Source organism: Camelus dromedarius, chromosome 10, assembly GCF_036321535.1.
Source record: "Camelus dromedarius isolate mCamDro1 chromosome 10, mCamDro1.pat, whole genome shotgun sequence".
In the NCBI taxonomy this organism is placed as follows: domain Eukaryota; kingdom Metazoa; phylum Chordata; class Mammalia; order Artiodactyla; family Camelidae; genus Camelus; species Camelus dromedarius.
Window position 1 is genome coordinate 31,532,587 of NC_087445.1, and position 17,756 is coordinate 31,550,342.

The 17,756-nt window shown below is 38.4% G+C and overlaps 1 protein-coding gene across 7 annotated transcripts in view; it reads left to right on the top strand.

Moving 5' to 3' along the window:
* SPATA6L (spermatogenesis associated 6 like) overlaps nt 1-17,756 on the top strand; it is a 52,392-nt gene that overhangs the window by 23,542 nt on the left and 11,094 nt on the right. For 4 of the 7 annotated variants that reach the window (XM_031449776.2, XM_064490241.1, XM_010995233.3 and 1 more), the window contains 5 exons: nt 4,188-4,309; nt 9,407-9,484; nt 11,912-12,151; nt 14,242-14,344; nt 17,068-17,102. In XM_031449776.2, the coding sequence (XP_031305636.1) occupies nt 4,188-4,309; nt 9,407-9,484; nt 11,912-12,151; nt 14,242-14,344; nt 17,068-17,102 (578 nt within the window). Of the gene's footprint in view, nt 1-4,187; nt 4,310-5,966; nt 6,022-9,406; nt 9,485-11,911; nt 12,152-14,241; nt 14,345-17,067; nt 17,103-17,756 lie in introns of those variants that run through there. The other 3 variants (XM_031449777.2, XM_010995234.3, XM_031449773.2) reach the window with 3 other exon arrangements.

Genomic DNA, 17,756 nt, shown 5'->3' on the forward strand with positions numbered 1-17,756 from the left:
TTGGCACTGATGATGTCCCTTTCTACACCATTAGTCTATTGAGATCATTGGGTTCTTCCAGACATTTCACTTGGCCTATGAGGCTGGCTCAGCCTGTGGACATGTTTGTTTATTATTTATAACGTAGGCTCTTGCTGTAACATCCCCTTGGTATGCTGACATTTTCATACTGGGTGGCAGTTTGGATCTTTAGAAAATGGCCAAACCAGAGAGACAGAATTGAGAAGCGTCACAGCATTCTATTTCTCTAACCCTATTTCAGTCTCTTTTTATTCATGTGATGCTAAAGATAGTGAATGAGCTCACTTCCAATTCTCGGACCTCTCATTTGTATCTAAATTCTTGCTAAATGTAGGAATAGTAATTAGTAGCTGTCATTTTGGGTGCAGTGACAAGAACTAGCCAAGAACATATGAAAGGAAAAAGGAGAAGCCCACTGTGTAGAGCACTGTACCGTGCATCCAGGTGTTTGTTCCCAGTAGAACGTGTGATTGAAAACTCATGACGTTCATGAAGACCGGAACAGTACTGGGACCACTGTGGGGCTGGTATCACACTACAGTCAGGATCATGGTAGGTGATGTTAGGCACTGTGCCCTGCACTTCACATGTGATTATCATTTGTCCTTACAGTAGTCCTAAGGGACAGATGTTATTATGAGCTTTACATTTTCCCAAAGAGGAAAATGAAGTTAAGGAGTACATATGATTTGCTCAAAGTCATGTAGCTGCTTATTGGTGAAGTGAGAATTTGAGCCCAGCTCTGTCTGAACCTAGAAACAATTTTTAACCATTGTGCTCTGGGCTTCAGTAAAAAGCTGTATTTTGTTGCTAATAAGGGGTGAGGAAACTGTTACTTCCCTTCCTATTTTCAGGTAGCACTTCTGAGCCCTGAATGGAGGAAGTCTGTGTCTGGCCAACAAAGGTGGGAAGGTCATGACCATCGCAGCGAGCATTTTAAAAAGAAGCATTGATGAAATGGGAGGCCTGGATGAGACTTAGTAAATGAAGTAGAATATTGATTTCAGAATTCCACCCACCTTCCCACTTACTTCCCCCCTTCCTCTTTATCTCTTTATCATCATTTTAAATTGTATATTTATTTGAATTACTAACACTTGTAGACTGTAAGCTTCAGGAGGGCAGGAATTGTATTCATCTTGTTCACTAGTATATATCTAGTGTCTAGAACTCATGGCACATAGTGGGTTCTCAATGCATATTTCTTGAATGTATGAATGAAAAGAAATTATTGAAAAATGAATGAGCAGTAAGAGTTGGCAAAGATTTTAGAGAACATTTAGTCTGTCTTTTTTTTTTTTTAACAGTTGGGGAAACTTGAGTCTCACGGAGGGTAACTAGTGCTTACTGAGTAGCTAATGTAAGCAGGTACTTAAGTAAGTTATCTCATTTTAATTGCTAGTTCCTTCATTCAAGAAGCATTTATCAAGAGCTCATTATGTACCAGGCACTGTTCCATACGCTTGGGGCAGTTTCCAGGTTGCTGCACTTTACTGCTCTTTTCTGAACATCACTAAAATTCATTTTTAAGATGTCTGTCATGAATGATCTCTCAAGGGGCCTTTGAAAGATGTTGACAGTATGGCCCCCTTTCAGGTGAGATTATCTTGGCTGGGCCTTGTACAGGTAACTGCCCTGAGAAGTAACTGCCCTTTATAGGGACAGCCTTGCCAGAAATTTAATAATGAATGGAGCAGACAGAGTCACTGCTTTGATAGAACATTCGTGGAAACAGATTATAAATAAATACCTGAACAAAAATATCAGTCAGTAGTAACTGTTAGGTTGAAAATAAAATAGGGTGATGTGATAGGGAGAGGCAGGGTCCTTTAGGTGGAGTTGCCACTATTCTGATGAAATGACTTTGAACCAAGGCCCGTCATCTGATAGGAGGGAGCTAGCCATGCAAAGATCCAGGGAAGGAACATTACAAGGAGAAGAACAGTGGAACAAACCTCTAAGGTAGAGGCGACCTTGGTGTGTTTGATGGTCAGCAGGAAGGACAAAAGGGATGCTATGGAATGATCAAGGAGGAGAGTGTTGGTAAATGACATGGGAGAGGTGATCAGAGGCCTGATTATAGAGTCTTACAGGCTAGGATAAGATGCTTAGGTAAAAGTCCCAACCTAATGTATTTATAACATCGCAGTGTGTGGAGAAGAGATGTGAGTGCAGGAATGGTCAGGGCAGCCTTCCAGGAGAGAGCAGGTAGTGGCTTGGACCATGGCAGTAGATATAATGATAGAGAGAAGGGAACAGACTTTAGATTTAATTTGGAGATTAGTCAACAGGACTTGCTAATGGATTGATGTAAGGAGTGAAAGAGTGGAATCAAGGGTAAATCCTTGATTTTTTATTTTTTAAATTTTTTATGGGGGAGATAATTAGGTTTGTTTAGTGATTTATTTTATTTTTGATTTTTGATGGAGGTACTGGGGATTGAACCCAGGACCTTGTGCATGCTAGGCACACACTCTACCATTGAGCTATACCCTCCCCCTAATCCTAGATTTTTGGCTTGGGGTATCTAGTACTGGTTCCTCTGATGGAAGGTAGGAGAGAGCTTATTTGTGGGGAAAAAAATCAAAAGTTCTAATTTGGACCTGTTATGTTGGAGATACTACAGGGCATTTAAGGTGAAACTTGGAAGATGGATAGGATCTCAATAGGATGGGAAGGAAGAATGGATGTTTCCTTAAAAACAGCGTCGGCTAAGGAAGTGCATGGCCATGGGAGAAAGATGCATTGTCAGTTCATTGTGGCTGAAGCATGTCTGAGAAGAAAAGAGTAGAAAGAATTGTTATATTGAAAAATATGGAATATATTCTTTTGCACTTTGATCCTTATTAGAATTCAAACATTCTTATTATGTAGAGTAAGTAGGAAGAAATTAATCCGTCAAATTGTTTGACGTAAGATCAGTTATTTTCTACAGTTGATGCACCAAAATATACTCTCATCAGAATTCTTCTCACAAGTGAAATAGCAGTCATGAAACAGTAAAGCAACCTCACTGTCTACAGCTTTTTTCTTTGCTAGTACAGGGGCCACTCTTGGTCCAGACCACTTGTGGAGCACCTGCTTTGTAGGCAAGGAGGGCTCAGATGGCAGCTTCTCCTTCCTTCAGCTCAGTAATTCTTAATCCTCTTACACCCAAGATCTTCTTTTGGTAATAAGTATTTAGTAGTAACCCTTTTACCGTACTGAAATCATATTCTTGGTTAATATAAACAACTTATATAGATCACTGCAAAAAAATCCGTATGGTATTCCAGCCATTATATAAAGGAGAAACAAAAAGGAAAGTGATTTAAAATAAAATGACATTTATTCTAATGCATAAATGTTGAGCAAAATGTGGTATTTGGATGTGACATGACTTTCAAAATGCCAAAAGAGCCTTGGTAAAGATCCAAACAAAGCAAAGTTCAATTGTTCCTTAATTTACGTGGTATGTGCATTCCTGAAAATTCAAGGTATTTTTAAATTGTGCAAAAAAATTGTTTGTGTGTAACTGTTAGGTTCCAGGCTCGGATAACTATAAAACGGCTTCTCACCTGAAAGAACATCTGGTAGGATGTTAGAAAGTCATGCAGGAGTGTTTTGGGCATTGTAGGACACCCTAAACTCTGGTTCCTGCCCATGAAATTTCCCCATGAATTTCCAAAATGTCCTTGAGGTTGGTACCAGTACTGCTGAGAACCACAGCTCTGGCTGTTCTCTGGGCCACTGGGACACTGACATTCCTGCATCACAGAACACAATGAACCCTAATCTACACTGTTCCCTTTGGGTGAACAAGGCAGACAGTGTTCTGTCCCTAGGATCTGGCCCACAGTATGTCCTTAGAAAGCATTTGTTGAAGGAAAGAATGAACGGATGGATGGAAAGAGATTTTCTTTTTTGTCTGTTTTGTGTAGCGACTCTTTAGATAGTCTTTTTATCTGTTACGTCTTGGGAAGATTTTTAAAAAGTATCCATGAGATAGAATGTAGTGGGAAGTCATCTGCCTCTTGAATGACAGGGGCTGTAATCAAAATGTCTATTTTATCTGAGTGCTGTCTCTGCCATCACCTGTCTAAGCTTTTGTTTTGTTAAACTTGGGGATGTAGATACATCGTTTTCAGAAAGTAAATCTATATTTGCCTTTTCTACTTTCTTTCTAGTGTGGGAAGAGTTGGCCTACTATGAAGAAAACACACGGGATTTTCTTTTCCCTGAGCCCAAGCTGACTCCTCACCCTGGGATGTGCAGGGAGGTGCTCATGAAGACGGCCGAAGGTTTTCCAGTAAGTGGTCCATGCCTGGCTGGGCTGCTACTGGGAGAGAAATTCTGAACATTTTATTCCTGGTAGGGCCTGCTCTTGGACAGACCGCTTCATCTTGGTTAGTACCCCAATTGTTCTGTTTAGCAGCCCCGATTAGATGCCCCACTCAAGGTACTGAGTTATCCTGATTCCCACTATTGATCTGAGAGGTGGGAGTCTTACCTAATCAGGCTCAATCATTGCCATATTCACATTGTCACATAGTTACAAAAAGATTGCTTTTTTCAATTCCTCTTAATGCAGAGTAATTGAAAGATTTAATATCAGTTTCTTTAATCATAGCCATTTAAAACAATAATTAACGCATAATAACAGTGACATAGAGCAGTAATAATAATAATGCTGCCTCTCATTTATTTTGTGCTTTTGTTTTTTCTTATGATATGATATCTCATTTTCCTCCTAACAGTTCTTAAGTCAGCCAAGGCAGATAATATGATCTCCATATAATGGAGGAGAAACTGACAGAGGTTCACAGACTGGTATTATTGAAGGATCTGAAAAGACAGAGCAGTTATTTAGTTGACTATCTATTTGGGGTGACATTATCTGAACCCAAATTCAAAATACTCATTTTGATGTTATCTGTGATGATTTCTAACTCTGCAGCAACTCTGACAATGTTCTCTACTTTTATATCACTTGGATGACCTCTGTTTTAAGGGCCACATCTTTGTGAATTATAAAAAGCATATTTAATACTCAACTCTTCTGGTACTGCCCCATGAATCGCTATTATTTAAATTTAATAATATGTTATTGTCTCCATTTTGTTGAGAGTACCATGCAGAATATATAACACACAGGACCTCTGTTTCTATGATGTTTATGATGACAGGACTTCAGGTTCTAATACTTCAACCAGCAAACATTCATCAGAAGTTCTCCTAATCAGAATTCCTAATGACCATATCCTTAAGCCCCCCACAGTCTTGGAGGGTTTGGTGAATATCACTGATGACATTTTCTTTTTCTCAGAGATGTTCTTTGTATATCACTTATATTTGTGGTACTCGTAAGATGCTCACCTTTATTATTTTGAGTTATTGGGATTTTGCTCTTCAGAGGCAAAAAAGGGATAAAAACTGATAAGAATCAGGTAAGGGATACCCTTCATATTAACTTTGGCTTTCCTAAGTTTTCTGTGAAATAAAATCCACCTTCAAACAGTGGGATAGTATCCAGCCAAGTCTCAAGACAAGAAGAAACACACTTTCTTGTATTTTCCCAGACATTGTCTCTGTTTAACTTTATGGACGTAAGTAAGAAGAAGAACCTACAGAAAGTTGTATTTGTAGTTACTTACTAAATGTAACGTAATCATCAGAGAAGGAGCTTTAAAACTGCAGGGAAAGACCTCCATGCATTAGAGGTAAAGTGTCGTTTCTTGCAATGAAGTTAATCAAAGTATATTTTAAGCAATTTGTAAAAAGATAGAGGAGCTCGATTTCTCTCAGATGTTCTGTAAAGCAAAACAAAACCAATTGCCGAAATTTTAATAATAGCTGACGTTCATGCTAGCTAGATTCCAGTTACTGTGCTGAGTTCCTTACATGGATTATCTTGTTCAATCCTCCTTAACCCTGTAAGGTGGTTACTATTATTTTCCTCATTTTAGGGTTGGGGAAGCTGGCATGGGGAATTTAAGGAATGTACTCGGAGTCATAGAACTGGTGAGCGATAGAGCAGAAATTCTCATGCTGGCCTGTTGGACTTCAAAGTTTGCACTCTTAGTCACTGCATGATGCATATTCGTTCATGTTTATTTCAGCCTGGTGTCTAATTGCTTTTCATTAATATTGTAGGACAGGAAAATAAATGACATGTGTAGGTCAGACAAACCATTCACTTCATTTATTTTCTCTTGTTAATTCATTGAGAAAGAGATTTATTTCCTCCACTAACATGTGACTTTTTCTTTGTATTTCCATATTTTGTTTCATTTCACCTGATACCCTAACAGCCTTTTTTCCCTCCTTTTTCTGCTGAGGTCAAGAATTTTGGTGGGGACAGACATAATTTGTTTTCTTGTTAATTGAAGACTGAATTTATAAAATAAGCAGAAAGAATATTAGTTTTTAAAATTATTGACTTTTAGTTAATAATTGTGTTTTTTCCTTAATGCAGTGATTCTAGAAAAATTCTACCGTTAAATCCATTTATTGACCTAACCACTGTATCTATCATCCAACTGCTAAGGAGATTGCACAAGATAGAGCCTATAAATTTCAGTTCTAAACTGTTGTGCTGTGAAAAGAAAACCTTCCCTCCTTATTGTCCTTCGGTCGTTGCCAGGAATAGAGTTCATATAGGTGAACAACAATGTGTTTACAGGTTGTGAACTCCTTACTGACAGGGGACCCTCCTCTTCTTCTCCAGGCAGAGTGGAACAGAGGTTTGAAGACCTATTGGGCAGCTGCATGTATAGTGGTTAAAGTGTGGACTCAGTTTGCCTGGGTTCAATCCCAGTTTTGTTACTCAGTGACTGTGTGACTTTGGGTAAATTACTTAATCTCCATATACCTTAGTTTCCTCAACTGTAAAATGGGAGTGATAATAGTTCTTCACTTACAGGGTTATTGTGCAGGTTAAATGAGATAACATACGTATAGCATTTAGCATAATATCCTATGGGGCAATGAGAAGATTGCACCAGTCTGTGGCTCATGAGATGACTTGTTCAGGCTCAGGCAACTGGGCCACGGGGAACCTGAGGCTTCGCGCATGTATGAGGTTTTGTATTCCATCAGTAGTGCTGTGAACTCAGGAACCCCCTGTTCCCCACCCTCCTCTTGTGTGGGCAGTCTTGATAACTGGAGGTGAAACTGTGCTGGTTACATTATTTTATTAAATGCCTCCCCCTGCCCCCCGATTATCCAAATCCATGCAGCAACAGGGCTCTTGTGCTTATAAACCTGGAAATCTTGAGTTACCAGTCCAGGCTTAGCACTCTTACGGGCATACTGTGCATTCTAGAGGGGAAAAAAAGGAGCTTGAGATGTAGGTTGTATCTGTGAGGACTTGTTCTGTCAGACAAGATGAATGCACAGGAATGCATGTGCATAGGAATTAATGAATACATAGGAAACAGGACTGAGGAATGAGGGTGCGGCCAGGCTTTGGGACAAAAGTGGGGATGGGGGAACACCCTTGGGACAAGGAGTACCTGGGCAGGTGGTGGTATCTGTGGGAGAGGCAAGCAGAGGGTCCTGTTCAGAGAATCTGCAGGTGAGTTGATGGGGTCAACTGAAGACAGTGTAACTCAGTCAGATCCAAGTCCTCCTTCTGTTTTGACATTTACAAGACTAATGACCTTGGGAAAATTGCTTTATATCTCTCTAAGCTTCCTTTTTTTTTTTTAGAAAAATAATTGTATTTTAAATGACCGTACAGTAAAATTGACTTTTTTGATGCACAGTTCTATGAATTTTTAATATATGTATAGATTTGTGAAACCACCATCATGATCAGGAAACAGAACAGTTCTATCACTCCCCAAATCTCCCTCTTGTTATCCCTTGATAGACACATCCTCCTTCATAATCTGCTAATCTGTTCTCCATCACTATAGTTTTGTTTCCTTTTGAGAGTGTCACATAAATGAAATCACATAGTCTTAATCATTTGAGACTGGCTTCTTTCACTTAGAAAAATGCTTTTGAGATTCATCCATGTAGTTAGTTGTCTGTATCAGTAATTTGTTCCTTGCTATTACTGAGTAGATCACATCATACAGATATACTGCAGTTTACTCACCTATGAAGAACATTTGGGTTACTTCAGGTTTTTGTCCAATTGTCAGTTTTATCATTTATAAACTGAGTTGGTGGTAATAACTTTACCTTCCTTATAGGATTATGAGAAGTAAGTAGGAGAGGGTATATGTATATGATATATAAATATATCACAGTGTTTTAGACCATATGGTACTGAGAAGAAATTGAAGTATTGATCAGTGAAACAAAATGAAAAGTTTGGAAATGAACATAAATATTTTGCATAATATATAAGACCCATTTTCAAAGCTGGTAGGTAGCAAAGGAGAATTTCTGTCTGTCCCTCCCCCTAGGTAATCTCATTCAAGTCCATGGTCCAGTGTTTTAAATAGAGTAGCTAAGTGTATGGACACTAGAGTTGGAATGCCTGGATTCAGTTAGCAGCTCTGCCATTACTAACTGGACAAGTTGATTCAACTCTGTGTCTTAGCTTTCTCATTTACAAACCTGGTCATACTATTAGGATTAACCTCATGGGTTAATTGTTGTGAGGATTAGATGAGTTAACATATGCAAAGCACTTTGGTCAGTCTCTGGCACATAATACGTAGCATTATATAAGGGTTTGGCTATTCTTATTATGTATATATATATTTTTACTTTTTCAGCCTTGTTGTATAATTGGCAAAAATTGCATACACTTAAAGTGTACAACTTCATGTTTTGATGTACATATACATTGTGAAATAATTGCCACAATCAAGCTAATTAACATATCCATCATTTAATATTGTTATGGTTATTTCTTTCTTCTTTTTTTGTGGTGAAAACACTTAAAATCTACCCTCTCAGGAGATTTCAAATCTACAGTATGGTATTGTTAACTCTAGTCACATTGCTGTACATTCCATTTCCAGAATGTATTCATCTTGCCTGTTTGAAACTTTGTCCCCTTTGAACAACATCTCCCCATTTCCCCTGTCCTTCAGCCCCTGTCAACCAACATTTTATTATCTGCTTCTGTGAGTTTGACTATTTCATATTCCGCATATAAGTGAGACATGCAGTGTTTGTCTTTCTGTGTCTGGCTTATTCACTTAGTGTTGTGTCCTCCACGTTCTTCCATGTTGTCACAAATGCAGGGTGTCCTTCTTTTTAAAGACTGAATAATATTCCATTGTATATGTGTTTGTTATGTATATGTTTAGGATAATGTGTGTAGGTTATGCCAACTACATAAAAGAGCAATTAGATTCTTGCATGATTTCAAATTAAGATGGGATGAGCAAAGATTGTCTTTCCAATAATTTTATTTGTTTCTTTCATGCCATCTTATTTTCAGGGCATTGCTCCCAAAATAGAGTTTTCTACAAGGACAGCTATCAGAGAAGGTGTGTTTCTGCATAGAAACAGATTTCTTGTAAGTATAATCAAGAAGCCAGTGATAGAAATGTCAGGAATTTTCTCCACAAATTTAAGGAACTTCAGCCCAAACTCAGTTTTCCAAGTTTAGATGCAACTGGACAAGTAGAAACCTGGACACCTATTGCTAGGTTTGAATTTCCATATTCAGACTGTTCAGCCTATCACATTAGAGTATGTTTGGCATGTATTCATCATGGCATAGTTGGTCAGAGTGACCCAGAAGCTGTGATCACAAGCCTGACATGTAGGCTAGTAAGCTTTTGTTATTGTTGGCCCATGACTTTTACTCTTGATTTTATGATCATAGTATTTCCTTCCTTCTGTGCTGAGGCTGAAGCTCAGCGTTGTATTTGTGGGCCATCTTGGTAACCATGATGATCTTGGGGCAGCCATGAGCACTACCTTCATTTTACTCTCTTGTTTAGCTCTGATTTCTCCTTCACCCTGTTTTTTTTTCTTTTTTTGTTTTACTTTATTGTCTGTAATTTTGCAGCCATGTAAAATTCTTTCTAAAATGATATGGAGAATTAATGAAATAACTTGTGGAGCTTCTCCCCGAATCTAACCTGTGGTCCTGGAAGAATACCTTGTAAATGTGGGCTTTGGGATAAAGGGTACTGAATGAGAAGGGTCGCTAATCTGTGCAAATCCATCAACCCCCTGAGCATCATATCTCATAAATGTGAAGCCAGTGATTAATTTTAAGGAAGGCAATAGGTGCTTTTTAGTTTCTTCTTATTTACCTACTGTTTTCTCCAATCTGATATGTGTGCACAGTGATTTTTTTCAGTTTATTATTCTTTTTCTTCCACCTCGTCATTTTAATCTTGTTTTAACCTCCTAATATAGATCTTCCTATATTACCTTTTTTAAGTACCTTCCTATATTACCTTAAAAAGCAGATTGTGAAATAATCGGTTTTATTGTTTTCTTATAACAAAACTATTCCATTTATTTTACTTAAAGTACAGATAAGCAAAAAGGACAAAATAGAAATAAAAATTACCTGTCATTCTTACTATCTAGAAATGACCATGACTAATTTTTTTGAATATAGTCTTCTGTACACATACATGCACACTTTTAATTTTTAAAAGATTAGGATCATACTACACCTGTGTATTATTTCATATCCTTTTTTTCATTTGATATATCATGAACATGTTCTCATGGCCTTAAGTTTTCTTAAGCCAGACTGTTTTTCATGGCTTCATAGTATTCTACTGTACAGACAGATGTACTGTAATTTTTATGCCAATCATTTTCCTGTTGTTGAATACTTAGCTGATGTATCTATCAGTCAGGGTCCAGTTTCTGTTATTTTAACAGAGAGATTTAATGTGAAAAAAGAAGGCTAGACAGAGTTGGAAGACTGAAAGGAAAAGCGGCACACTGAAGTGATGGAGACAGTACCTGCAGGAAGCAGCTTCCACCTCCAGAGTTGGGGGAACAAAGGGAAGAGGTTGGGTCATTAGAACATAGAAGCTTGAGAAAGAGACCCCCTAGGAAAGGCACCCAGACCTGTGGAGAGGGGCTGCTCTCCTGGTGCTTCCTCACGAATTCAGAGGGGAGACTCTGATGATCTGGGACTCAAACCCCTGAGGAGGGACTCTGATCACTGCTGGTGCCTCAAGAGCTTGGAGGAAAGATCCTGTAGGGCTACACTCAAATCTCTGAGCAAGGGTTCTGGCCAGCTGTCTAGTTCTGGATTATGGTGGGAAAAAAACAATAAACTGGAGCCATTTGCTGCTGTCAAGGTGAAGAATGGTTGCTGGGGTGATGCTGACAGGAATGGAATGCAAAAGTGGAAGTTGCGGGTCAGTCTTCCTTCTCCAGTCTTGTAGCCTCCCTCTAGCACCTTCTAGTGTTGGAGCCTAACAGAACAGCTGGGAAAGCAGAAGGAGGGGTTTGCAGAATACCTTGAAGCTGAATATAGAAAGGTGGATTTAGAGCTGAGAGGAAATTGCTTACTTACCAATATAATTGGTTTCTAATTCGTGAACTATTCTAAGAATTTCTGTAGCTATATATATAGCCATAATAAATTCCTTGAAGTGAAATTGCTGGACCCAAGTATATGCCAGGTTCTCTCTCTCACTGTATTTCTGTATCTGTCAATCATTTTCCATTTTGGGGTGGGGGTATCTGATACTTTCCAAATTTCTCCTAATACAAATAAATCTCACTGTTAATAGTTGAAATATGTTACACTAGTGATATTAAACTGACCTGAAGAAAAATTAAGAAGAGAAATGCCCTTCCTTAAGTTCATGGTTTGTAAATCTGAGATGTTCAGTCTTCTATCTTAGTTAAACAAAATTTGGTTAAATACAGTTATATTCTGATTGAATTTTCTTCTTTAAAACATTTTTGTATTAAAAATTTTTTTCTTTTCTATTTTTTTTTTGTTTTTTGGTTTCAGGAGGAAAGATACAAGTCACAAAGGCCTTTATCTACATCATATGGACCAAAATTCCCCTTAAGTAATATAAAGGTGAAGCCAAGGGAGAGTAATCTTGATAGACCGGTCCAAGGCATGCGATCCTGGGCACCCTCTCCATATTCTACCAGGCGTTTCTTTCAGGACCAGCCAGCTCAACTGAACCTTGGGAATAATTTCAAAATACCAGGAGAAAGCAAACCTCCATTTGTAGTAAGACACGTGAGCCTAAAATTATTTTTCAGAGTCCTTTGGAATGGTGAGGGTGTGAATGAGGGTGGAATATAGGAAGGCTGGACCATGAAGACAAATGGGTAAGTAAACAGAGGAAATTCAAATTGAAGAACAACTATGATTAAATTACATTCACTTCCTAGAGTCATTGTCAGGAAACTCCTATAAAGAGGGCTTGTTCAGTAAATGTCTGCTATTCCTATTTTTAATTTTTGAAAATTATCAATAGTGTTATCTACCTATGATAACTCGCCTTTATCCAAAAGAATCAGTAAAGTGACAATGGTAGAAGATGCATATTGAAGGCTTTTGTATACTCTGTAGCAATCTGAAACTGAAGCCTCAGCAGATTTAAAGAAAACTGCTGGAATTTTCTTAATAAGGTTGCTGCTCAGTGGCTGTACTTTAAGAGCAGAAAGCACTTATTTGCAGGGAAAAGCAATGATGTGCCCCAGTCAAAGCCCTTAATTGAAGTTAGCTTGGATTTAGCCCTCAGGAAGTAGTGAGAAAATTTAATCACACTTGTCCTCTTAGTCTCAAATTTTTTGACTACTATAAAAGTAAAGACAAATACAGAAAAGTTCAAGGAAAAAATTGTCCATAGGTTCAGCAGAATAATAAAATCATTGTTTTATTAATTTGATGCATTCTTCTTTCACTTTTTTTGTATTCTAAGGCTTTACTTTTTTCCACAGTTGTAATTATACTGTACATAACAGATTAACTAATCTTGGTATTTACAGTTAATATCACATTAAAAGCATTTCCAGTATTCGTTCATATACTTCATGAACACCATCCCACATTCTGGTTCATGGCTTATTCTCCAGAATGGTAACTATGGTCAGGTTGTCAAGTTGATACTTTGACTTAAAGTCACCAGTGAGCGTGTTTATGTATTAGGGATAAGAAGTGAAGCATGGTAAATCCCAGAGTTGAGAAGTGCTTTTGAGATGACTGGATACAAAATTGGTTTGCAGGTAGAACAGAGATGTTGTTTGACTAGAAAATACAGGATAACTGTTTTCTTTATGGTGACCTGGGTCAAAATGTCTGGCAAAAAATCTAGCAACCCAACTCTTTAAACATGACTTCATAAAAAAATTATCAAATTGAGTTTTTTGAGTCTGATTTATTCCATCTGATATAAATTTTTATATAATACGACTTTAGTGTATGCCATTATGGGCTAAATAACCTTAAAATCTTGGGAGTTTTCTTAGAGAATTAAAACTTGCTTGATATTTTCATTTAACAAATTCTTATACAGTCTTTACTATGTGTCAAATTCTTTTCTAAATGCTTTATACATATTAACTCTTTTATTTAGCCAGTTTTCCTGATATTTTGATGTTTAAGTAGAAGCGTTAAAATATAGAGGATGTGATGTTGTCAAGACTGTGAATTCTAGTCAATATATTTCTTGAAGTAGAATGAAGAGTAATATCATAATATGCCTTCTTGAACTAAAGAAAAAACAAACAGAAATAAACAAAGTTAAAAAAAAATCCAGCAATTCTATGTCATAGCTGTTCTGGAAGGGTCCTTATTTCAAGTATTTTTGACCTGTTCACAGATCATGTTGTCCAGTTTAGGAAAATATGGTCACCTTAAGTGACCACTATTGTTTTTTCGAAGGTTATAGGCTCTCAGATTGGAAGGGAATGTGGAAGGCTGAAATGTTATCCTGTGATAATCCCTTGTCTTCAAGGAGGACCCTGCCTAGGCCAGCACTGCTTAGACTGTTTAGGAACATGAAACTCTGTCTTGTTTTCAAAGTACATGAAACAAACTTCACTCCCTCTTTTCTGGGCTGGAGCCTTACCAGTGGTTAGAATATGATTTGTGTCCAGCATTAGCCCATGTCCTTGTGTTCTAGCCTCAGCGAAGGCAGAGATACACAGGTTTCCCTATTGGGTCTAACCTTTACATACTTCGAGACTCTGATTCAGTTTGTTCCCAGCCTTCTCTTTTCTCACCTGCATAACTTTGAGGGGGAGAGAGGCATTACAGGTAATGAGCAGAGGGTAATACAAGCTATGATGGCATTAAGTCTTATTTCTTTCCTTTTCTTTCAGGTGGACAGTGCAAAGCCCTTTGGTGAGAACAGTTCAAAGCATCATTCCCAGAAGTCTAGAAGGAAATCTAACTTTTCAAACTTTCCATTTCCAATGAGAAGAGGTACTCAAGTTACATGTTACCTCTGTATAATTTCCCTGTGGGAACAAATGCATCCTACCTCTAAGCCTTCTTTCATTCTGATGAATCCCATGTTTCTTTGGAAACTCAAGACCTAGTTCTTAGGTCCCCTCCCATTGTGGAGTTTCCCAGAAGGGAGTTCCCCCGGGCAGTCAGCCGAGAAGCTATCCATTTCAGAGTTCCCTGAGCTATCAAAGGAGACTGCTCTGAGTCATGTGAGCACCAAGGGTGCTCTGCTTCTGGTTGTTCCCTGGCCAGGCTGGAAAAGCAGGGAGCAACTTTCCCTGGTGGGAACTCTTTGCAAAGGCACCACTGATAGCTAACATATAAGACTTGCTATTTCTCTGGATGGGGAAGAGCAAGGGATTGGTGGAGATCAGGCAACGCAGCATTTGCTTTACAAGGTTCTATGTCAGCGAGAAGAGGAGCCAGTTCTATCTGAAGCAGTGAGGTTAAGGCAAGGGATCTCTAATGTTTAGGTTTCATGATGCTTTTGCGTTCTTAACTATTACTGAAGACCCCAAAGAGTTTTTGTATATGTGTATTGATATCTATCAAATATTTAGCATTAAAAATTAAAACTAAGAAATTTGTAAGATACAAGAATACACAAACACATTTCGTTAGCCATCAGAGGGGTGACGTCATGATAGATCGTATAGCTTTTGGAAAACTCCATTGTATAGTCGTGAGAGAATGTGAGTGAAAAAGACAAGGCATGTTTTACTATTATTAGGAGAAGAGTTTTGACTTTGCAGATCTCCTGAAAGGTCTTGGGGACCCCTGGGGATGTCCCTGGATCGCAAGTTGAGAGTCATTGGGTTAAGGCATCCCTTGGAGGCCTTTAATTTATGATTGAAATATGTGAATCATCTCATGACAGTGAATTTAAACTATTCCTGAACTGAATAAAGATTCTTAAGTTAGCAAGGGATGGTGGTAGCCCATTCTCTCAACTCTTGGTGAGACTAGGTCTGTACCATCCCTGACAACAGGGTTTTCTATCTTAGGCTTGAAGGTTTACCCTTTTAAGGGGCTACACAGTGTTCTGTGGTAACTCAAGCTGGTGTTCTTGGATCACAGTGACTGTTTCACAGCAGCAAACCAAGGACAGAAGATAGGGTTTGAAGCAGAAAGTGCTTCATCACCTCTGACATTTAATTTAAGTGCTTTGGATTGAAAATCACCCATGCAGCCTGTAAAAGCTGCATTGTCTTCCCCATTACTGTGAAATCAAGCAACAGCAAATGTCCTTTCCTGGGGGAACAATTGGGCTTAATGCTAGCTCAGTTACAGTGGGACTCATATATCATATTGGTCTTGGCCTTTGTCTTTTCTTAATCCTGGCAGGTGGAGAACTAAGATTCCAGAGAGGTTACAGAATGTGTACAGGTCACACACCAAGTTTTTGGCATACCTACATTTAGAGAAGACGTTCAGACCTCTGGGCTCAGATGCTTGGAATCCCTGTGGCTTCCAAGCCAGACCTTTCCTTAGGTCACCTGTCAGCTCATTCATCCAGGCCTAAGGTAGAATAAAGCTGTGCTTCTCAAACTTGAATGTACATTTGAATCACCTGGGGATCTTGTTAAACTGCAGATTCTGATTCAGTAGGGCTGGGGTGGGGCCTGGGATCCTTCTTTTCTAACAAGCTTCCAGGTGATACCGATGCTGCTGGTCCATGGACTACACTTTGAGAAGCAAGGGACCAAGGGCCAGCCTCCTGTGAAAGGGAGTGTTCAAAATCAGTAGCAAGGGGCTTACTAGGCAACAGGGCAGGTTTGTGGCTATAGCTGAAAAGGGCCTTAGCATCGTAGACTCCCTGATCAGCTGGGAGTGGGGTAGAAGACAGCTTCCAGGATGAGATGGCCACACACATACGTACATGCCCAGAGGATATGACAATTAGCATGCATAAAAAGATCCCTTTTTGTATCTTCCTTCTTATTGCCAGTGGCAAAGGGAAATCAGCAGTCCCTTGTCACTGCCCAAGCCCCAGTCTTCCTGGGGGAAGTCAAGGTGGCCTTAGCATAGCCTTGCAAATACTCATTTCAAAAGGATTTTTTTTTTCAATCTGGAAAAATCTCATTTAGTCTTGGTTTTGTCTATGTGTATTTATTACTTCACTTCTAGTAATTCTTACCATTCTCTGGCATTAGGTCTTCTTACTTATTAAGATTATTTAGGGTAATCATAATGATTTACTTTTGCTGTGTTGTTTTTCCAAGCTCTTACATATTCATTTATGTGTCTACCTTGGACAAGTATACTCAAGAATTTCTGCATAAGTAGGATTTGATGTAAACCAAATATAAAGGGAATGGCAGAGTATATGTGTTGTGTATTAGAGCCACGTGACTTTCTTTCAGGCTCTGGGCACCTGGGGTTTTCCAGGCTGCTCAAGGGCTACTGAACGTATTGCTTCACATTAGACTCTCTTTTAACTTTCCTATGTCCATCCAACATGCTGTCATTAATATAACCTCATTGTTGACCTCAAGAGGAGAGAAAAACTCACAGCTAAAATTGCTGTGACTCGAGGGAGACTTAAAAGTGATAGTATAATTTACAAGGGAGCATTTAAGTTCTCTAATAATTCATTCATTGTGTAATATTTTTGTACTGCTGTGGAATAAATGTAATGGCAGCTTTAGGGGTAACTGGTAATAATGAGTCATTGAAACACCTGTTTCTTTTTTTTCCAGCTTCTTCTCTTGACAGCCTTGCAGCTAACGTAAAGGTAATTTTATGAGTAGCATTTGTAAAATGACATATTGTCAGCTACCTAATGTCAGTTGTTGTGCTTTCTCCCATGAGTGGTGGAAAATATATTTTCTAGCTAATGCTGCCTGTGGAATTGCTGTAGTTTAACTTGAGTTGCTTTGCTTTAGTTGGTTTGTTCCCCTGTTATCATTTGTAGGATGAATCACCAGTGAGGGTGTATGTAGGCCCAATACCTACTCTATCAGTAGGGATTTTCATTGCTTTTTCTCTAATTGAATACCTTTCTATAGAGAGGTGATAAATCACTTGTTGTTTATTTAATTTTTTTATTTTTTTATTTTTTTAAAATTTAACAGAGGTACTAGGGATCGAACCCATGACCTCCTGCATGCTAAGCATGCATTCTACCACTGAGCTATACCATCCCTCCTCATCACTTGTTCTTAAAGTTTGATTGGTTTGTTCGGATGAAGGTGCAAACTTCTGTGTTAAAAACATGAGAATTAATATATGCAAAGAAAATGGAGTATACTGTGCTTCTTATGCTGCAGCATTTAAATATTTTGTTAAAAATTTTATCTTTCCCAAACCCAATAATCCCTAGTCCTCATAAGTCAAAGTTCAGAGCATGAGTTTATTTTGGCTTGTTAATATATGCCAAAAGTACAGA